The sequence below is a fragment of the Balaenoptera acutorostrata genome, chromosome 8, assembly GCF_949987535.1.
Source record: "Balaenoptera acutorostrata chromosome 8, mBalAcu1.1, whole genome shotgun sequence".
Lineage (NCBI taxonomy): Eukaryota > Metazoa > Chordata > Mammalia > Artiodactyla > Balaenopteridae > Balaenoptera > Balaenoptera acutorostrata.
In genome coordinates this window covers 73,758,515-73,781,724 of record NC_080071.1, presented here as the reverse complement: position 1 = coordinate 73,781,724, position 23,210 = coordinate 73,758,515, and the positions used below count along the sequence as shown (strand labels likewise).

Below are 23,210 nucleotides of genomic sequence, written 5' to 3'. Positions count from 1 at the left end.
CAATAAATTAAACACAAACGCAATCCAGCTGAGGTTAATTACTGAAAAGTGACTGCATCTGTAGCAGATACCTTCCGGGTACCTGCCTCCCCAGCTCATCCTCTCCCTCCTCTGAGAGCTGACCTCTCCCCCCTGCCCTCAGGAACCGTGGGGAAGTCATCTTCCGCCATATGCAGAAAGAGTTCTTCCGTACTTTTTAGTCATCTCCCAAACACAAATAAATCAAAGTATCCTTACGTTTTACATGTCTCTGATAGGTTACTGAAACATTCTTATTTCCTGGGATCATACAAGATAATTAACAGTTTGCACTTTGGCTGCTACTATCATTATAATGTGTTTTCAATAAAAATTGAAGTGTCGTTTACAGATCTGAAAATGCCTGGGCAGGGACTGAGGGATTCTTGACAGTAATAAATTTCTGGAAATGTAGTATTGAGACGTAAGTAATAATACTGAAGAGACGTCAGGGATCGCCCTCCAGCTCCCTCCTACATCAGACTGCAAACCACAGGGCCAGCAGTTAAGGCAGAGGTAAGTGAATTCGTTTCCAAGGCCAAGGAATATGGGGTGAAAAGGCCTTGTTTACATGGTCTTCATTCTGCTTTTAATTTACTTCTCTCCTCCATCCACTGTGTTTTTTCTTGACTTTCTGCTCCTTGTCTTTAGCTGTGGCCTTAAAGGAAGGCAGCGACCCCCAGGAGCTGTAAGGAGGAGAGTCACCCAGTTGGCAGATCCCAAGCTTGCCCTGGCACTAGCGCCCTGCAGAGGGTTCCCAGTCCCAGTACAGGTCACCGCTCCTGCACGGGCGGCGGGAAGGTGAGCTTCCTCGGACAGGACACAAGGAGCCCTCGCTCTGCCTGAGGCCATCCCCACACGTGGGTGTGTCTGGGCAAAGAACAGACATTGCTCTCCTTGGAGAAGAACAAACCTCCAAGGTTTCCTATTACAGTACAGGTAGGTGGGGAAAAGGTAAGTGGACTCTCTTCTAAACATCTAAGAATTTTTTCAAACAACACTATGACTAACTATGGTATGGATTTGAGTTCAATCTGTGAATTGTTCGTACTAATAGAATCTACTTTAATTAGTTTGAGAGACATAAAATTTGCCATGATATAAGCAAAAAAGTTAACTGCTACAGCATCAGAAAGTCACAAGGCCATACAATCAACTTGGCCAGCCCATAAACACCACGGCCCCCAGTTTTCCTAATGCCTCTCGTCCCTCTACATCTCAGACGTGGCATTGCTGCTCTGCCCTTCCTCACGTCCCTGAGTTACCAAGCTGGAAATATCTGCCGACCACAATAACCTTGGCTTTATATTGAAAGATGTCCATTAAAATGAAAACCAACAACAGCAAAAATGGGAAGAAAAGCAACTATCAGAGGAAATTGGGGTTTTAAGATTTATAATCTAATTTCCACTTACTAGCTGTATGATTCTGAAGTTTAGAGATTTACGTTAGATTTACTCAGTTTCTGCATTTTAACTTATTCTACTGATCTCACGAGGAGTCTATAAATGTGACATGAGTTAACAGATGTCAAAACTGTTGGAAACTATAAATCACTATATAATTTATCATGGAATTGTGAAAAAGTATGTATAGGGTATGTTATGATTTGAATGTTTGTGTCCCTGCCCCCCAGTTCATAGGCTGAAATCCGAACCCCCAATGTGGGGCCTATGGGAGGAGATGGAGTTACTGTTCTTATAAAAGAGACCCCAGGAAGCGCCCTTCCCCTTCCGCCATGCAAGGACACAGCGAGAAGATGGCTGTCTACGAGCCAGGAAGAGAACTGTCCCCAGACTCTGAATCTGCCAGCACCTTAAACTTGGACTTCCCAGCCTCTAGGACTGTGAGAAATACGTGTTTGTTGTTTAAGGTGCACGGCCTATGATATTTTTGTCATAGCAGCATGAATGGACTAAGACAAGGTATTACCGAAGTTTATTTATAAGGTGAAAATGGTTAGATTTAAAATTCCTAAGGGAAAAGGGTGGCTCTGGGCCCAGCACTCAATGGACCCTGGATTTTGTAGGTCACAAGCTGAGAGAGCGAGGGAAGGGGCTCACACCCATGCCATGTGTTATTCAGCAGCACATGAAAAATGTTGGTGGAGGCAATTCAGATTAGTGTCTGAGAGAGAAGTTTCCGGGCCATAAAAACCACATCTGGAGTTCACTGGTCTCTTAAACAGTATCATAAATGAAAAGGGCAGTGCCCAGAGGGTGAAGGAGAGCTGCCCAACATTCAGGAGTCTTTGCGGAGAGTCTGTGATTTGAACAATGCAGCGAACTCACTCTCCAACCACACTTAAGGGTGCGGAGGGAGAGGCCTGTGAGGCTGGGAGATGCAGAGGCTGAGTGAGAGGGCAGGGCAGGCTGTGGGTCTCCATTTATCCATGGATCTCGGTCCCCACAGCCAATCTGGGACCGCTCAACCCACGCTAAATTCATTTCATTGTAATTGAATCACTTGGACCATTATCCTGCCTGAGTCTTACACAAATGTTAATCAGTAAAAAATTAGGCAAGCTGCACATTGTTAGACTTGCTTCAAGTTTCTATCTCAGTGATATGTGAACAGCAGTGGGTTTTTCTTTCTTTAGCCAAGGCAGACAATTGAGATTTTTTTTTTCAAGTCAGTGAATAATTTTAAGAACAGAAATCATTACACCAGCTTTAGTTGAGAAGGCAGAAGGAGACCAAGTGTGACAACAGCCACTTGCCCATATCTTTTGAACAAACGATGTTATTCACCTTCTTTCTTATTTAGGTAAATGACATCTGAAACATGATGTCTTTGGAGACGACCAGAGAATCTCCGTAAGGCAGCTTCTTGGTCTTCTGTGAAACCCCTAATTTTTTTCCTACAGGCAAGTGACCACAGTTCTCTTAGCAAGAGGAAAACTTCCCTTCAGTGCTTGGGTCACCCCACCCTGCTCATAAGTGGCTACAGCTCCAGCTCACTTGGGTTAAGACAGGATCTCACAGGGACCCCAAGCACATCCTGGCAGGGCTCCAGCGACAAGCCTACTTATGCCTCCTGGGTGATGAGGCCGTGGTGCCCTAAACTTTATATTCAAGGCAACTGTCATTCAAATCTCTAATCACTTCTTACAGAGCAATAAAGCCGTCCTGACGGACTAAGATAACAGGTATTTCTTTTTAAAAAAGAGAGAGAGAGAAGTCGACACTTGGTGACCACTTACATGACAGATGGGATTTTAGCTTCAGCTGTTCTGTTGAAGAAGAGAATGAGGGCTTCTTTCTGCTGCTGTTTCTGTGGAAGGAGAAATCGAGGGTTTAAAGTCTCCCACTCTGAGAACTCCGTGACACGCTGACATGATCATCACCACCAAGAGCTTTACAAATCCCAACATCAATCGCCAGAGCCAAGAGGCCCTGACTTATCCCCTCGCTTTAGCCACGCCACAGGAACTGTCTGGACTCTGGTTTTGTCCTGGGAGACAAAGTAGCATTACAGCTATTCTGTCACCCTTCGAGAACTGTTGTGAGAATCCAATGAGGCAAGGAACATGCAAGCTCTTTGGAAGGGCATTGCAGGTAGTGCTTCACCATCCATACCAAGCTCATGTGCTCAGCGGGAAGGCGGCCCTGCTAAGCACACCTATTTACTCTAGGTATTACAGCCTGGTGGCAACTTACACATGACAGTGGCCCACGATGTTCCCCCACCCCTTTCCTTCTGCCAACTTGTGTCCGTACCCAACTGACGAAGCTCACCTCTAAGACTTACTGAGTCATTTCCAACTGACCCCAACTAGTCTATTCTAGTATCATCTCAAAATGTTATTCACGTTTCTGGCCTGTGTCCACAGAAGGTAATTGACTTCCCTCAAGAGGAAATGGTATTTTCTTTAGAGTTTGCATCTTAATAAATCCCAGTAAAGAATGCTAACACAGGAGGTGCTTAACCAGTTTCATAACAACATGAGACAACATTTACCATTACTCTTGGGTTCCCAGAGAGGACAGATACTCTCAGCATCCTTGATAGGGCAGCCATCCCCTTCCACTAGCCAGCATGGGTTTATAGATGCTCCTACATTTTGGTCCTGGGCCCTGTGAGGCCAGTGATTGACATGGCAGCTTCCTCATGGAACCAAGAGGTGACCCAACAGTAATAACGCCTATGGCCCTGAACTCATTAATAACTCAGGAAAGCAGTCACAGCTGGACTGTACCTTAAATTACAGACACCACAGATGGTGAGAAAAGCTACCTGGTCAAAATCGTTTTTTGGCTTTAAACAGCATCTCTCCTCTAGGCCTTGACAAAAAAGAAGAAAGAGACCCAGGAACCATAGGAATCCATAGAGGCACTGACGGGGTAGTGGATCCATTTCATTTTCTACATGAGTCGTGGCAGTGGTCGGCACCGTCCCCCTCCTATTTTGTGGCAGCAGTTCAATTAAACAACTCTAATCTCCTGGGAACTCACATTGAAGATGTGATTCTGTGTGTGTGTCTTAACTTGTTTCTCAGCCCCAGGCCCAGTCAGGATTCTGATGAGGCTCTGGACACACACACTTTTCGCGTGTGGCCCATGAACTCACATGGAGTCCATTCGTGTCTCTCAAAGGGTCCCCTGCAGCAGGTTAGGCCCTCCAACCGAACGCGTCCCTAGTAGGATATGCTGAAGGCACAGTGTCAGGCTCCCATCTGACGACCTCACCCGCAGCGTGTATGCCTCAAGCAGACTGCACCCCACCCATTCTCAATCCACAATTAAACTCCTGTTCCTTCAGAGACTCTTGTCAGGTCCTTCCCTCCCACCCACACTCACTCCACACTTGCTCTTAGAAAGGAAGAGGGCAAAACAGATGGAGAGATGGTAAAAAGCACTTTCAGAAACCCTGCCCCAAGATTTAATACGCAGAGCCAATGTGGGTGTGAGAAAACAAACATCATTATTACACACAGCTTGGGGGATGGTACCCTGGGCTAATAACCCTTTTGGGGCTGATTTATCAATAGGTACCAAAAGTCTTCAAAATATGTCCATGCCCTGTGATGCAGCAACTCACTCCTAAAATTTATCCTCAGGATAGAATTGGAGGTACACAAATTCAGATGTAAACTGCTTTTTCAGTGTAGTGTTACTTAGCATAGTGAACAACTGAAATAACTTAAATAACCAAATGTCCAACTACAAATGATTGGCAAAATTACAATATAGCCAGGTGAGAAAACATGCAGTCTTCAAATATTATGTTTTAAAAGAACATACAACAACATGGAAAAGGGTACAGATACAGTTTTGTAACTTGCTTTCTTCCCCACTTGATGTATCTTTATAAGATCCCAATTCTGCTTTTAAAATACGTATGTTGCTTATGTACATAAGTTATAATATATATATAGAGAGATAAATAATATATATTTTAAAGCAAAATACACATAAATTTTATAGAAAAAATACCTAAATGATATATGCCAAAATTATGTAATATAAATAGATGGGTTAATCTTTTTTATAGTATAGTGATAAAAAACACTTAATAAATGTTACATATTATACTTTTCTTTATTTGGCAGATTTTATACAATAGATATCTATTGTATTTTTAATGTGGGAGAAATCAATAGTTTTATCTTAAAAAAAAAAAGCTCCCCAAACTGAGTAGACATAATACTAGCCCATTAACTATCTTACTTCTTTTGTCAGCCATGGACTGGGAAAATTTTTATTTATTTATTTATTTATTTATTTTTTATTTATTTATTTTTTATTTTATGGCTGTGTTGGGTCTTCGTTTCTGTGCGAGGGCTTTCTCTAGTTGTGGCAAGTGGGGGCCACTCTTCATCGCGGTGCGCGGGCCTCTCACTATCACGGCGTCTCTTGTTGCGGAGCACAGCCTCCAGACGCGCAGGCTCAGTAATTGTGACTCACGGGCCCAGTTGCTCCGCGGCATGTGGGATCCTCCCAGACCAGGGCTCGAACCCGTGTCCCCTGCATTGGCAGGCCGACTCTCAACCACTGAGCCACCAGGGAAGTCCCTGGGAAATTTTAAATAACCTGCACTCTTTGCTCCTGCCTCTTAGATTTTTATTAAATTAGATCCACTGGGTTCTGAATTTATTTTTCTACGTTGCAATCTAAATGGATTGTCAAACGGCAGAAAGGTGAGCTGATGCCATCACCAGGAAGTCTGCGTGGACCAGCTCCGCTTTTCTGTTCCTGGTCTTGCTGATCAAAAAACGGCTTTAGACAAAAGATGATTAGAGTCAGCTTTTCTCAGCCTGTGAAGAGCTATCTATTATTTTGGCTGAAAAGGAGAAAAAGCTTTCACTGTACATTATGTTTTATAAATTGGCAGCTTCACCTTCGCTTCTGTGATTTAAAGCTTTTTAAAAAATGTCTTCCTCCAGATGGGAAGGTGTGAGGGAACAAAGAAAGAAATCACTTTTTGACAGGCTAGCAGTGCTTTGCTGGAACCACCATAATGTGTAAAATTGCAGGGAAACTTGGGGCTACAGAGTCACTATAAAAATGGTGGTGGTGGGGTCCTTTCTGCAGATTCACAGACTAAAACCACAAAACCATGATTCTCCATTTTAACACTTTCAGTTCAGGATTTCACAGCCAGTCAGGGCTTGGAAGGCATGCTGATGGCCGTCTGGCCCACGCCCCGGCTGACACTGGCTCCCCGGCCTGGGTTCAGGTGGCAGGAGGGTGCTCCCAGGCAGGCCCACGGTTTGTAGATGCACCAAATCTGGGGCTTTACAGTAAGAAAGGTTCTGATGTTCTAAAGGGTCATGCTCCTAAATTCATTTGCTACTTGGATTTTTCATTATAAAAATTAATTTACATTAAAGAACACAAAAGAAAACCAAATTTTCAAGAATTTGTCTTACTATCTAAAAGAATTTAGTATCTGGCTTGAGCATCCTGCTGAAGGCAACCTGTATCTATTCAATTTCTCTCTCTTAGGGACAAACTTAAATTTCCCAAGACACCAAGGAAGCACATAGCAATTCTCAAGCACTGGACTGGGAAGAACTCAAGGCCCCTTCTCCACTGGATTCTTGAGGAATTACACTGCAATTTAGGGTTTGTTTTCACAATCTGCAAAATAGTGTTAAGACTCTGGGCTGAAGAAGCAGAGACAACAATCACACACAACAGGTAGGACTCAGAGCAACTGTCACAAGTCCTTCGTACTTTTCCAGCACCAAGCCTGTGAGGCAGGTCGTGGCTCCCCTTTTTAGGGAAGAAAATATCTACAAATCCCAAAGAATTTAAGGGATTTGCATAGCTACGGGGAGTTATAAACACCCAATATTCCTGATTTCCATGGCTCAGCCTAGTCAATTTCACATCACTGTCGATAAACTCAGAAATCAAACTTGCAGGTTACATCTGAAATCATCTTTGGAAAGAGCCACTCACCTAACTATGTACATTGGCAGAAAGTTTAAAAAATGCTTTCAAACCTTGCTGCACTAAGTTCAAAATTCCCATACTTCTTTTTCTTTTTGGCCATACTGCACAATTGACAGTTGCCTCTTGATCACTTCATGTGACTTTCCTCCTCAATTCTAATGCCCACAGACCGCTTTGTCAGTTGTCTACACTGGCTGCTGTCCACCACCTGGTTCAGGAGATGGACTGGGTACAGGTGACGGTGTCCTCTGGGCACTCCCACGAAATACTAATAGACTTTCTTCCATCACACACACAAGGAACTAAAACATAGCATTTTATAAACATTCAGACCTTTGCATCTAAAAAGATCATACATCTGAATTTTTCCCATTAATATTACATATGCTATACATGTTCACTGGTTTCCTTGTCTGGTGGAGTTCACTGGTGGGCAAAAGTTAGTAGACATTAAAGGTTTAAGAAAGTTCTAAGAAAAAACTAAAATTGAGAAAACGTTTTTATTCACTGCCTTTTTTTCTCTAGAAATCAGAAAAAGACACCAATGCTGATTTTAGCAACAGAACACCCTGGTTCTGCTCGTGGTTCCAGTGAAATATAATTTGAGAACCACTGGTCTGTATGTCCACATCAATGTTAAGGAACTTTATTTGAAAACTCCACGGCAAAGAGATTATGCCTGCTCACTTCCTCCAGGCCATCCTGATTATTATGTATAATACAGCATAAATTAAATACTGCTAGACAAGTTACCAGTGCATCCTCTACCCTACACTGTTTCTTAAAAATTACTAGCCAGTCTTGTTCATCACATGGTAAAATAACATTAAAAAAAAAAATCACACATTCTGTCTCCTGTCATCTTATTTATTTTGTACTCTCCCAGAAGGCTGGTATCTCATGTAGATCTAAGTTTCTGTATACAGGGTAATATCAAGCCCAGATAATGCTTTATGATAATGTCAGAAAATGTCAATGACTGTCATTTTCTTGGGAATGAAAATTGCAAGGTTTTTATCCCAAGAGGACAGAAACGGGGCTGGTATAGATTACTTTATAGCACTTAGCACAGTATAACACTAAAGACAGATATGAAATGAAAGTATTTTGAAAAGACAAAGTCATCATAGTGGAAAGAGCCCTAATACATAAGGGCTAACAGGCTTGGTTATAGCCTCAGCTCTGCCATGGAGTAGCCATAAGACCTTGGGCAAATCCCACTCTCTGTGAGCTTCAGTTTCCCCCTCTATAAAATGGGGGTGACAACTTGTTGCCAACCATAAATGACCATAATAAGGATTAAAGGTTAAGAGGGTTTGAAAACTCTTTGTTATATAAATGTCAATTTGTTTTTTTGACTAAAGCAAATGACATGGGATGGTTAGAGCGTTAACATATATAACAAATACACTTAGGACTAATTTCTAACGACCGTTACTAAAGGAAGTATTCTCAAAATACACTAAATATAAACTCCAACTTTCTTTGAGGGATTCAGAATATGTATCACCATCTTGTGGTTGCCCTGGGGTTTATCTCTATGACTGTCCGTCAACAGTGATCTACACAAGTAGAAAACTGCAAATTAGTAAGAGATTTTGGAAGCGGACTAGGTAGGCTGAGAAATGAAGCGGGATCACCATCCTGCCCAGGGCGGGGGGGAGAGGTTACGGGAAGACAAGGTCGGGGGACTCTGGGTCAGCTCTGCAGTGCCCCCCCAGGGAAGGAACAGCTGTGCACAAGGGGACCTCCCAATCCCCATCTCCAGCCCCGGACTCACAGTGCTGTCCTTGGTGGTCATCTCCTTGGCCGCGGCATCCAGGGCAGCTCTGGTCCTGGCGCTGATCTGGCCTGGGGCGACCACCACCATCTTGCGCTGTTTGGCTGGGAGCTGGGAGAGGACGTCGCCCTTGAGGCGTCGCAGCATGACCGTCTCCTCCAGCAGGAGCTTCAGCTCCCCCAGGTTGGAGGAGCCTGAATAATCCCATCCCCAGGGCAGCTGTGGAGGCAGAACCGAGACACAGCTCGTGAGAGTCTCCAGGGCCAGGACCAGAGCCGTCACCTCCGGGAATGGCCTTCTCACAACCCTCTCTTCCCTTGGCTTTGTTCAGAGAACTTCAAGTGGCTTTAAGGGATGAATAAAACCTCACAGAATACAAATGAGAAACAGGAAGGAAAAGGAAGAAAGAAAGTCAGGAATGAGAGAACCAAAAACGTGTATCATGGCGTCCCACAATTTGGCGCTAACCTTTCTGGCAGCAAAGGCAAGATGTCAAGCGGTTTGGTGCCTGTTACATTCAAGAACAAACGAGACACTCAGCTTGTCAGACTCTTCCCATACACTAAATGCAGAAATTTTCCCTAGGGCTTACCCTACAGAGCCTGGTGCACAAGGTAACAGATGACGCTGTAATATCTTTACTTGATGAGGTTTACAGGGATTACGAAGCTGTTCTTCCCCAGCGTGGGCCTCACCATGCGTGACCTGGTGAATGCCATTGCGGTGGCCATGGTGGAGGCAGCGGAAGGGAAGAGAACCCAGAACACAGGTGCTGCAGTCTTGCTGAAACCAGAGGAGGGTTTTAGAGTGCCCAGGCAGTCCTTCATAAAAACGGTTCCTTCATTTAGCAGCTCAAGGAGGCAGTGAGCAAGAATGTCTACTTCCTACCACACAGGTAGAGAAGACGTTACCAATTAAAATAAAAACCCTGTCCTTCACTAACAATCTTACTGGAAACAGGACTGACTTCTACGGTCTTGTAGAAAATCAGGGAGCCAGGGTGTCTGCTGCCTTAGGGTTTCAGCTGCTCATTTTCCCTCGTGCCTCACCCCACCCTGGACTGTGAACCACCGAGGGCAGGGGCTAGGCTTGATCATTTTCGAGGGCCAGTGGACCTAGTATAATGCTGGAGATGTGATAGGTGTCCTGTAAACCTCTGCTAAATTGACAGCAGGAAGAGATAGCCAAAGGTGGAGAAATAAAATGATCAAAAACTGCTTCTTCTTTTAAAAAAATACACTCTGAAATCAACTGGAAGTTCTCAGCAAATGCCTTCACGGTATAGGGTTGAAAATGAGCTCGGCATGGGGCATTCTTTTCAGTGGCTTCTCTTAATGCAAGAATCTGGCCACAGTTAAAAGAAAAAAAGAAAGTAGGGACTTCCCTGGTGGCGCAGTGGTTGAGAATTCGCCTGCCAATGCAGGGGACACAGGTTCGATCCCTGGCCTGGGAAGATCCCACATGCCGCGGAGCAGCTAAGCCTATGCACCATAACTACTGAGCCTGCGCTCTAGAGCCCACAAGCCACAACTACTGAGCCCACGTGCCACAACTACTGAAGCCCGTGCGCCAAGAGCCCGTGCTCTGCAACAAGAGAAGCCACCACAGTGAGAAACTCGGCAACCAGAGAAAGCCTGCACAAAGCCATGGAAGACCCAACGCAGCCAAAAAAAAAAAAAATTAATTAATTAAGTAAATCTATTAAAAATACAGGTTTTAGAAATTGTGATTTTTAAAAAATTTTATTTATTTATTTATTTATTTATTTATTTATTTATTTATGGCTGTGTTGGGTCTTCGTTTCTGTGCAAGGGCTTTCTCCAGTTGCGGCAAGCGGGGGCCACTCTTCATCGGGGGCCACTCTTCATCGTGGTGCACGGGCCTCTCACTATCGCAGCCTCTCTTGCTGTGGAGCACAGGCTCCAGACGCGCAGGCTCAGTAATTGGGGCTCACGGGCCTAGTTGCTCTGCGGCATGTGGGATCTTCCCAGACCAGGGCTCGAACCTGTGTCCCCTGCATTGGCAGGCAGATTCTTAACCACTGCGTCACCAGGGAAGTCCAGAAATCACGATTTTGATTGCAGTGGCATTTGTTTACAAGGCTTCCTCTGCCATTTTTGGAGAACGGAAGCTGTGCAGACTGTAGCTCAGGGGCAGCTGCTCCATTGGCACCGTATTCATAGAGATAATTTGCAGGTCAGAGGCTTCTGGCCTGCTGACCAGGCGCGATTCACTATAATGAGTCGACATTTATGAGCAAAGGCCCACTGATGAGAGCCCACCAGGGGAGCCTGAGATCATGCTTCCCACTCCACCTGTTCAAAGGCTTCCTCTGTCCTTTTTGCGCAGAGTATGTAGGGCCTTGGCCTCACCTGGAGCTCTCCTCAGTGCCCTTCTCTGAGGCAAGAGCTGTTGGCTTTCAGAGCTCCAGGCACCTACGCATTGGCCACTGGTCGCTCTACTGGAAAACACTAACCTGGAATCACCACAAGCGTTAGAACTCGGAGGGGCTGCTCGTATCTTACCCTAGAGGACACTCCAAGGTCAGAGTTAGGGGCAAAGCAGAGCTAAAATCTGAATCCAGCTCTATGGCCAGTGCTCTTCTGATCACACCACAGACGAAAAGAAGGAATGGAAAGGGAAGTGTGAAAATCAGGGTGGGGGTGGGCGGGGAAGAGGGGGAATAAAGAACAAATACCCGCTTGGCGCCACAGTAGCGAAGTCCAAAGGTGTGGAACTGAGGGAAGAAAGTCGGCCTGACGGCGAGGATCTGCGTGTAGAGCTCTGCCGGCCGGGACATGGCTGGGGTGCCCGACAGTAAGATCACCCTCTTGGCAACCTAGAACACAAAAGCCCAAGATGCTGAGATGCACAGAGGACATGGAAGGGATGTCCCCAGCACCCCCAGGAGTTGGAGCCGAGGCCCCCGGAACAGTACACCCCTGGAATCTTGCATGAACACCTTCACTTCCTCGCACTCTGACCGCAGGTACTTCTCAAGTTCATGCATCTTAGATCCAAGGTAGATCTAGATTCCAAAGACACTATGGCTGGCCTCACTCCAGAGCTCTGGGTGACCACAACCTGGGAACTCTAAGCGAAGGAAGGTACCATGACCAGAGAAAAAGAGCATGTGTGCTCCAAGAACCTCACGGTGTGACCCGTGTAAGAGGCTGGGCGTCATCTCCTAAGCTGCCTCGGCCACACCCTCTGCCCGCATCTACATTAGCACTTAGTCCCTTACACTGAATTCTATCTTGTCTGTCTCCCTCACTAGACTGCAAGCTTCTTGAGATCAAGGACTGGGCTGTGTCCACCTTTGTTTTCGTAAAACAGTGGCTGGCACAAAGTAAGCAATCAATAAATATTCACTGTATGCCTAAAAATATTCACAAGGAAGCTAACTGGTGTCCTACGGAATGTGGAGTAAACTCAAAGAATCCAGCATGGTTAGAGGAAGGGGAAGTAGGGGAGACAGCAGCAGGTCCGAACTTTTTCCAGGATGGATTTCTGACACCCAAGCTGAACCTATGATTAGATAATGACACCTAGGACCAGCCCTTTCTCAATCCCAGGAGAAAGCATCAGCAATGGCCTGTGTATAAGCCTCTATTTGTTTTCTTTAGAGGGGAAAAAAAAAAAAAGAAAAAAAAGGCTGTCACTAACTCAGGGGCACAATGCTTCGAGCCTAGAGATCCCTGATTCAAGCTCATTTGGCAGTTAATAAGGACTTAAAAGGTGGGACCCGGATCCATCTACCCTACACTCAGCCCAGGCCTGCAGCAGCCTGCTCAGCTGAGGGCAGGACGGGCATGAACAGTTGGTCAATTCCAATGACAGACTTCGGGTTCCTCCTTATCCTGACACCAACCTGACCCAAGAAGACCAGACCCAAAATCCTACCTCTTACTCAGATGAGAAAGAGGGTGAGATAAAAAAGGAGACACTTCCCTACTGTACTGGAACATGGAATGGCCAAAGATCACTGGAGGTAAAATCCATTTCAGCTCTGGGAAGGGACCCTACTGGGGGGCTCAGTTGTCTAGAAACAGCTTGTTAACCACTGTAACCTTGAGTTAATGATGGCAGCATAAGGCAATCGCATGCAGTTAGTCACCTAGGGGAGGAAATTAGGTTTTCAGATAGATACACTGCCTCATCAAAATAAATAAACAAAGGTGCAGCAGAGGGAAGAAAAAGGATTCTTTATAAATATACAATATATGCCATTCTTGAGATGCACGTTTGCCCTCTCAGCAACTGCCAATACCTAATTCCATTATGACAGGAGAGCTATGAATTTCTCCAGCTATAATTTCCCACAGTTCAATTACCTGGGCCTTGTAATTTCCTACACCATTTAATGCAGACTCATTAAAATAACAATGAGCTTCTTGAATGACGCCTGTAGCACCACTTGCCTTGGCTCAAGACCATTTCAATGAAACGGGGAAAATGAAAAGTCTTATCAGTAAGAGAGAATCAGCTCATCCTCCAAACCTGTTCCCCACGTCATCACTGCTGTAGCCTGGGGATGGAGCCCGGGCAGCAGCTCACAGATCAGGAGCTGGAAAGTAACCCCAGGGTTCTCTGCCCGATATTTATAGGACAGAGTTAACATGGAGTCAGACCTCCCATATACTGTCCAGACTAGGGGGGATGATGGGACCGTTGAAAATGGATGCTTGTGGGTGTTAAAAAAAGCAGAGGCGATACATGCGGAGAGATTAACCAAGATGGCGGAGTAGAAGGACGTGCTCTCACTCCCTCTTGCGAGAGCACCAGAATCACAACTGGCTGCTGGACAATCATTGACAGGAAGACCCTGGACTTCACCAAGGAGGATACCCCACGTCCAAGGACAGAGGAGAAGCCACAGTGAGACGGTAGGAGGGGCACAATCAGAGTAAAATCAAATCCCATAACTGCTGGGTGGGTGACTCACAGACTGGCAAACACTTATACCACAGAAGTCCACCCACTGGAGTGAAGGTTCTGAGCCCCACCTCAGGCTTCCCAACCTGGGGGTCCGGCAACGGGAGGAGGAATTCCTAGAGAATCAGACTTTGAAGCCTAGTGGGAATTGATTGCAGGACTTCGACAGGACTGGGGGAAACAGAGACTCCACTCTTGGAGGGCACACACAAAGTAATGTGTGCATCGGGACCCAGGGGAAGGAGCAGTGACCCTGGGGGAGACTGAACCAGACGTACCTGCTGGTGTTGGGGGGTCTCCTGCAGAGGCAAGTGGTGGCTCTGTTTCACCGTGGGGATAAGGACACTGGCAGCAGAGGTCCTGGGAAGTTCTCCTTGGCGTGAGCCCTCCCAGAGTCTGCCATTAATCCCACCAAAGAGCACGGGTAGGCTCCAGTGTTGGGTTGCCTCAGGCAAAACAACCAACAGGGAGGGAACCCAGCCCCACCCATCAACAGTCAAGTGGATTAAGGTTTTACTGAGCTCTGATCGCCACAGCAACAGGGAAGGAACCCAGCCCCACCCATCAACAGTCAAGTGGATTAAGGTTTTACTGAGCTCTGACCGCCACAGCAACAGTCAGCTCTACCCACCACCAAAGCCTCCCATCAAGCCTCTTAGCCTCAACCACCAGAGGGCAGACAACAGAAGCAAGAAAAACTACAATCCTGCAGCCTGTGGACCAAAAACCACAGTTACAGAAAGACAGAGAAGATGAAAAGGCAGAGGGCTATGTACCAGATGAAGGAACAAGAAAAAACCCCAGAAAAACAACTCAATGAAGTGGAGATAGGCAACCTTCCAGAAAAAGAATTCAGAATAATGATAGTGAAGATGATCCAGGACCTCGGAATAAGAATGGAGGCAAAGATTGAGAAGATGCAAGAAATGATTAACAAAGACCTAGAAGAATTAAAGAACAAACAAACAGAGATGACCAATACAATAACTGAAATGAAAACTACACTAGAAGGAATCAATAGCAGAATAACTGAGGCAGAAGAACGGATAAGTGACCTGGAAGACAGAATGGTGGAATTCACTGCTGCAGAACAGACTAAAGAAAAAAGAATGAAAAGAAATGAAGACAGCCTAAGAGACCTCGGGGACAACATTAAACGCAACAACATTCGCATTATAGGGGTCCCAGAAGGAGAAGAGAGAGAGAAAGGACCAGAGAAAATATTTGAAGAGATTATAGTCGAAAACTTCCCTAACATGGGAAAGGAAATAGCCACCCAAGTCCAGGAAGCGCAGAGAGTCCCATACAGAATAAACCCAAGGAGAAACACGCCGAGACACATAGTAATCAAAGTGGCAAAAATTAAAGACAAAGAAAAATTACTGAAAGCAGCAAGGGAAAAACGACAAATAACATACAAGGGAACCCCCATAAGGTTAACAGCTGATTTCTCAGCAGAAACTCTGCAAGCCAGAAGGGAGTGGCATGATATACTTAAAGTGATGAAAGGGAAGAACCTACAACCAAGATTACTCTACCCAGCAAGGATCTCATTTAGATTTGATGGAGAAATCAAAAGCTTTACAGACAAGCAAAAGCTACGAGAATTCAGCACCACCAAACCAGCTCTACAACAAATGCTAAAGGAACTTCTCTAAGTGGGAAACACAAGAGAAGAAAAGGACCTACAAAAACAAACCCAAAACAATTAAGAAAATGGTCATAGGAACATACATATCGATAATTACCTTAAACGTGAATGGATTAAATGCCCCAACCAAAAGACATAGACTGGCTGAATGGATACAAAAACAAGACCCATATATATGCTGTCTACAAGAGACCCACTTCAGACCTAGGGACACATACAGACTGAAAGTGAGGGGATGGAAAAAGATATTCCATGCAAATGGAAATCAAAAGAAAGCTGGAGTAGCTATACTCATATCAGATAAAATAGACTTTAAAATAAAGAATGTTACAAGAGACAAGGAAGGACACTACATAATGATCAAGGGATCAATCCAAGAAGAAGATATAACAATTATAAATATATATGCACCCAACATAGGAGCACCTCAATACATAAGGCAACTGCTAACAGCTATAAAAGAGGAAATCGACAGTAACACAATAATAGTGGGGGACTTTAACACCTCACTTACACCAATGGACAGATCATCCAAAATGAAAATAAATAAGGAAACAGAAGCTTTAAATGACACAATAGACCAGATAGATTTAATTGATATATATAGGACATTCCATCCAAAAACGGCAGATTACACGTTCTTCTCAAGTGCACACGGAACATTCTCCAGGATAGATCACATCTTGGGTCACAAATCAAGCCTCAGTAAATTTAAGAAAATTGAAATCATATCAAGCATCTTTTCTGACCACAACGCTATGAGATTAGAAATGAATTACAGGGAAAAAAACGTAAAAAAGACAAACACATGGAGGCTAAACAATACGTTACTAAATAACCAAGAGATCACTGAAGAAATCAAACAGGAAATAAAAAAATACCTAGAGACAAATGACAATGAAAACACGACGACCCAAAACCTATGGGATGCAGCAAAAGCGGTTCTAAGAGGGAAGTTTATAGCTATACAAGCCTACCTAAAGAAACAAGAAAAATCTCAAGTAAACAATCTAACCTTACACCTAAAGAAACTGGAGAAAGAAGAACAAACAAAACCCAAAGTTAGCAGAAGGAAAGAAATCATAAAGATCAGAGCAGAAATAAATGAAATAGAAACAAAGAAAACAATAGCAAAGATCAATAAAACTAAAAGTTGGTTCTTTGAGAAGATAAACAAAATTGATAAGCCATTAGCCAGACTCATCAAGAAAAAGAGGGACAGGACTCAAATCAATAAAATCAGAAATGAAAAAGGAGAAGTTACAACAGACACCGCAGAAATACAAAACATCCTAAGAGACTACTACAAGCAACTTTATGCCAATAAAATGGACAACCTGGAAGAAATGGACAAATTCTTAGAAAGGTATAACCTTCCAAGACTGAATCAGGAAGAAACAGAAAATATCAACAGACCAATCACAAGTAATGAAATTGAAACTGTGATTAAAAATCTTCCAACAAACAAAAGTCCAGGACCAGATGGCTTCACAGGTGAATTCTATCAAACATTTAGAGAAGAGCTAACACCCATCCTTCTCAAACTCTTCCAAAAAATTGCAGAGGAAGGAACTCTCCCAAACTCATTCTATGAGGCCACCATCACCCTGATACCAAAACCAGACAAAGACACTACAAAAAAAGAAAATTACAGACCAATATCACTGATGAATATAGATGCAAAAATCCTCAACAAAATACTAGCAAACAGAATCCAACAACACATTAAAAGGATCATACACCACGATCAAGTGGGATTTATCCCAGGGATGCAAGGATTCTTCAATATACGCAAATCAATCAATGTGATACACCATATTAACAAATTGAAGAATAAAAACCATATGATCATCTCAATAGATGCAGAAAAAGCTTTTGACAAAATTCAACACCCATTTCTGATAAAAACTCTCCAGAAAGTGGGCATAGAGGGAACCTACCTCAACATAATAAAGGCCATATATGACAAACCCACAGCAAACATCATTCTCAATGGTGAAAAACTGAAAGCATTTCCTCTAAGATCAGGAACGAGACAAGGATGTCCACTCTCACCACTATTATTCAACATAGTTCTGGAAGTCCTAGCCACGGCAATCAGAGAAGAAAAAGAAATAAAAGGAATACAAATTGGAAAAGAAGAAGTAAAACTGTCACTGTTTGCGGATGACATGATACTATACATAGAGAATCCTAAAACTGCCACCAGAAAACTGCTAGAGCTAATTAATGAATATGGTAAAGTTGCAGGTTACAAAATTAATGCACAGAAATCTCTTGCATTCCTATACACTAATGATGAAAAATCTGAAAGAGAAATTATGGAAACACTCCCATTTACCATTGCAACAAAAAGAATAAAATACCTAGGAATAAACCTACCTAGGGAGACAAAAGACCTGTATGCAGAAAACTATAAGACACTGATGAAAGAAATTAAAGATGATACCAACAGATGGACAGATATACCATGTTCTTGGATTGGAAGAATCAACATTGTGAAAATGAGTATACTACCCAAAGCAATCTACAGATTCAATGCAATCCCTATCAAATTACCAATGGCATTTTTTACGGAGCTAGAACAAATCATCTTAAAATTTGTATGGAGACACAAAAGACCCCGAATAGCCAAAGCAGTCTTGAGGCAAAAAAATGGAGCTGGAGGAATCAGACTCCCTGACTTCAGACTATACTACAAAGCTACAGTAATCAAGACAATATGGTACTGGCACAAAAACAGAAACATAGATCAATGGAACAAGATAGAAAGCCCAGAGATTAACCCACGCACCTATGGTCAACTAATCTATGACAAAGGAGGCAAAGATATACAATGGAGAAAAGACAGTCTCTTCAATAAGTGGTGCTGGGAAAACTGGACAGCCACATGTAAAAGAATGAAATTAGAATACTCCCTAACACCATACACAAAAATAAACTCAAAATGGATTAGAGACCTAAATGTAAGACTGGACACTATAAAACTCTTAGAGGAAAACATAGGAAGAACACTCTTTGACATAAATCACAGCAAGATCTTTTTCGATCCACCTCCTAGAGTAATGGAAATAAAAACAGAAATAAACAAGTGGGACCTAATGAAACTTCAAAGCTTTTGCACAGCAAAGGAAACCATAAACAAGACGAAAAGACAACCCTCAGAATGGGAGAAAATATTTGCAAATGAATCAACGGACAAAGGATTAATCTCCAAAATATATAAACAGCTCATTCAGCTCAATATCAAAGAAACAAACACCCCAATCCAAAAATGGGCAGAAGACCTAAATAGACATTTCTCCAAAGAAGACATACAGACGGCCACGAAGCACATGAAAAGATGCTCAACATCACTAATTATTAGAGAAATGCAAATCAAAACTACAATGAGGTATCACCTCACTCCTGTTAGAATGGGCATCATCAGAAAATCTACAAACAACAAATGCTGGAGAGGGTGTGGAGAAAAGGGAACCCTCTTGCACTGTTGGTGGGAATGTAAATTGATACAGCCACTATGGAGAACAATATGGAGGTTCCTTAAAAAACTAAAAATAGAATTACCATATGACCCAGCAATCCCACTACTGGGCATATACCCAGAGAAAACCGTAATTCAAAAAGACACGTGCACCCGAATGTTCATTGCAGCACTATTTACAATAGCCAGGTCATGGAAGCAACCTAAATGCCCATCAACAGACGAATGGATAAAGAAGTTGTGGTACATATATACAATGGAATATTACTCAGCCATAAAAAGGAACGAAATTGAGCCATTTGTTGAGAAGTGGATGGATCTAGAGACTGTCATACAGAGTGAAGTAAGTCAGAAAGAGAAAAACAAATATCGTATATTAATGCATGTATGTGGAACCTAGAAAAATGGTACAGATGAGCCAGATTGCAGGGCAGAAGTTGAGACACAGATGTAGAGAATGGACATATGGACACCAAGGGGGGAAAACTGCGGTGAGGTGGGGATGGTGGTGTGCTGAATTGGGCGATTGGGATTGACATGTATACACTGATGTGTATAAAACTGATGCCTAATAAGAACCTGCAGTATAAAAAAACAAACAAAACAACTAATACTAAACTTTCATTGGGTTATTTGTATGGAAATATGTTAATATAAATGTTTCAGACATTACATGAAATTTCTAAAAATCTTATATTTGTATTGGTATGGAAATATGCATGGAAATATGTTAATATAAATGTTTCAGACATTACATGAAATTTCTAAAAATCTTATATTTGTATTTGTATGGAAATATGTATGGAAATATGTTAATATAAATGTTTCAGACATTACAGGAAACGTCTAAAAATCTTATATGTTCTGGTATAATGTTATAAGTAATAATCCTAGTTATTACTTTAAAATGTATATCTCAGAAATAACTAATTTTCTTGTCAACTGCATTATTATGAACTTTCATCAAATCTTTAACCATGGTCATTTTTAAGTCTTTTGTCATTTACAGACAGTTCTGGGTGTACTCTGATGATTTTGCAAATATGTTCCTATAAAAGGGTTTCATCTTCAAGAAATTCATGGAAAAGACTCTGACAAGTACAGGTTTCTGGTAACTGACTGTACTGCTGAACTGAATGAATAAGCATTTTCAGAACTCTAATGAAAAACTGATGAACTCATAAAAGTGCTAACAAAAGATCAAGATGAAAAAAAAAGAAATTAATTACATGGGACTGAGTGAACTGATGAGGATGAGTATAATTTTTGTGACTTTCTGTCTGAATTAAAAAAAAAAATCCCACAAGGACTCAGAGGAAAAGAATATACAAATCAATTTTCACTGCAAAGTAAAGGAGCTGTTACAGTGGAGGATTACTGGACTGAATGTCAATATTATGACATAGTATAAGTGTGTTTCATGTTTGGTAATTGCAATCATTGTTGCTTTTGTTGTGGTCATCCATGTACAATGCTTGGTGTCAGTCTATTTATCTCTTGTAAAAATAAAATACAGTGTGTGTGTGTGGAAAAAAAAAAAAAAAAAAAAAAAAGAAAGAAAAGCATTGTTGTAGAAGATAATTCTATAGTTACTATAAACTCCTGTACGTCCAGAAAAAAAAAAAAAAAAAAAAAAAAAAAAAGCAGAGGCAGCATTATGGAAAGAGAAAAAGGCCAGCTCTGAAAAGAAACCAATACGGCGTCTCACCTATTACGGAATGACTCAGCCTGCTCAGCCCCGACACATTTACTATCATCACTGTCATCCGTAAGGCCTTTAATCGTGCCCGGTTTCACATGGTTTATACGCCACCCTCTACCCTTGAGAACTTCCAGTTTAGGAAAATATAAATGCATAAAACTACATAAATCAACCTTAAATTGAACGCCTTACAGGTAACTCTTCTAGCATCCAAGAAACCCACGATGGAACAATGCAAAAAAATGATGTCTATTTAGCGTCAGAGAGAAGTTAGTTGATTCACACGAGCAGGGGACTCTTCCTGCAGCCTGCCTGATCACACTGGGGGTGAGAGCAGACCCTCCAGCGGACACCACTCCCGCTCTGGCCTGAAGAGGCAAAGAGCCATCTCTCCAAACGCAGGACTGGGTTTTCTCTTCTAGGTGCAGAGGAACTGGGTTTTCGACTCCCTGCTTGTATATGACAAGTACTGCCATTGCAGTACTGTATAAAACATCCAAAACCCGGTTACAAATCCAACAAAAGGGATCAGATGATACACATTCTGACAGATTTATACAGTAGAATACTATTTGTAAGAATGAGGTCCAGTTATCGGGAATGAGGTGGCATGATCACCAAGATACACCATTAAGGGAAAAAAGGAAGGTGCAAAACTGGTTGTAGAACACTCTAGGGAGGGAGAAAGGAAACACACGTTGAATGTACTGACATGGGCATAGACTAATTTTTACAACTAAACCCCAGAATCCAGTAACTGTGGCTGTCTTCGAGGAGAGAGATCAAGGGACTGGGGGATCCAGAGGGGGGAGAAAGAGTTATTTTTCACTGTACACCCTTCTGTACTCTCTGAATATATCATCTAGTTAAACTACTTCAATGAAAAAGGAAAAGAAAAAGCTCAGATACCTTAGACCACTATTCTCATCTGATCTAGCCAATCGACAGACATAAAAGGACTCTACTCCCACAAAAAGAGAAACAGCTGTTTATTAGGGGAGGATGGTGGGATTCTGAGGGCCTTTCTTCTTCTAAAGAAATAATCTAACTGGTTTAACAATAAAAAGCACTATAAATTTAAAAAAACCACTAAAGGAAACTCAAACACACCTCACTGCTCACAATGGAAAAGTCAGATACCCTTCAGGGCTGGAGTCACATGGAGAAAAAGACCATGGGATTTGGCCTGAGCAGGAGTGAAGGTGGTGATGCATGGCCAGACTGGATTTCAGAGGCAACTATCAAAAGGTAAAACTACAACCCAGAAATTCTGAGTGGAAGAATTCGTCCTAAGAGGACAAAGTATACAAGCTATGAACATACGGATGAGGTTCACTTGCAGAATTATTTATAATAGCTAAACAGTGTCCAACACTAAGGGTTAAATCATGGGACGCGTCCATACCACAGAACGCTCCCAAGCCATTAAAAATGATCTTGCCCTACAGCTGACACGTTAGAAAAATAACCAAACTGTTAACAGTGGTTTTCTGTGTTGGAGGGATTAAAGGGGATTTCAGTTTTGTTCTTTATAGCTTTCTGTCTTGCCTACTTTCACACAGTTGACCCTTGAACAACACGGGTTTGAACTGTACAGGTCCACTCAGGCAGATGTTTTCAATAGTAAGTACTACGGTACTATACTGCCCGAGGCTGGATGCATGTCAGTATGTGGAGGAACCTCAGATATGGAGGGCCAGCTAAATATAAGTTAAAGGCACGCTAAACCCACGTTGCTCAAGGGTCAACTGTAGATGAAAATAGAACCACCTCGCTTGACAGCCCAGGAAAACAGTGCTGTCGGGGAAGAAAGATGTCACATTTCCCAGGGGGCAACACCACCAGTTTCTTACGACCTAAGCAAAACGTCCTCTGCATGCAGCTGCTGTTTCCATTCAGGAAACCCACATGATCTGGCCTATCTCACAGACAGTAGGATATAACCTAATTACCTCACCATGAACATCTGCTGAAAATATTTTGACATATTAATTATCAGAATATAGTTCTAAGAGACGCACAAGTTAGAGGAACAGTCAAGTGGTATTAAACTCGGCCCTTCTTTGGCTCTTCAAAGGCATTATTTTCCTTCTTCCCAACTCTCCTCTTATTCCCAAAATACCTAGATTCACTCATTTCCTTAGAGTATCTGATCAGTGGTTCTCAACAGAAATGGCGAGGGGTAATTCCCCCTTCCTCCCCCAGGACGCTTGGCAAGACCTGCCAAGACAATTTTGGTT

At 42.8% G+C, this 23,210-nt stretch overlaps 1 protein-coding gene across 2 annotated transcripts in view; it reads right to left on the bottom strand.

Moving 5' to 3' along the window:
• The window catches only part of SMARCAL1 (SWI/SNF related, matrix associated, actin dependent regulator of chromatin, subfamily a like 1), a 56,232-nt gene that overhangs the window by 9,500 nt on the left and 23,522 nt on the right, over positions 1-23,210 (bottom strand). For both annotated transcript variants that reach the window (XM_007187883.2, XM_057551573.1), the window contains exons 11-13: positions 11,897-12,037; positions 9,199-9,417; positions 3,221-3,291 (exon numbers count right to left, since the gene is read on the bottom strand). In XM_007187883.2, the coding sequence (XP_007187945.2) occupies positions 3,221-3,291; positions 9,199-9,417; positions 11,897-12,037 (431 nt within the window). The remainder of the gene's footprint in view (positions 1-3,220; positions 3,292-9,198; positions 9,418-11,896; positions 12,038-23,210) is intronic.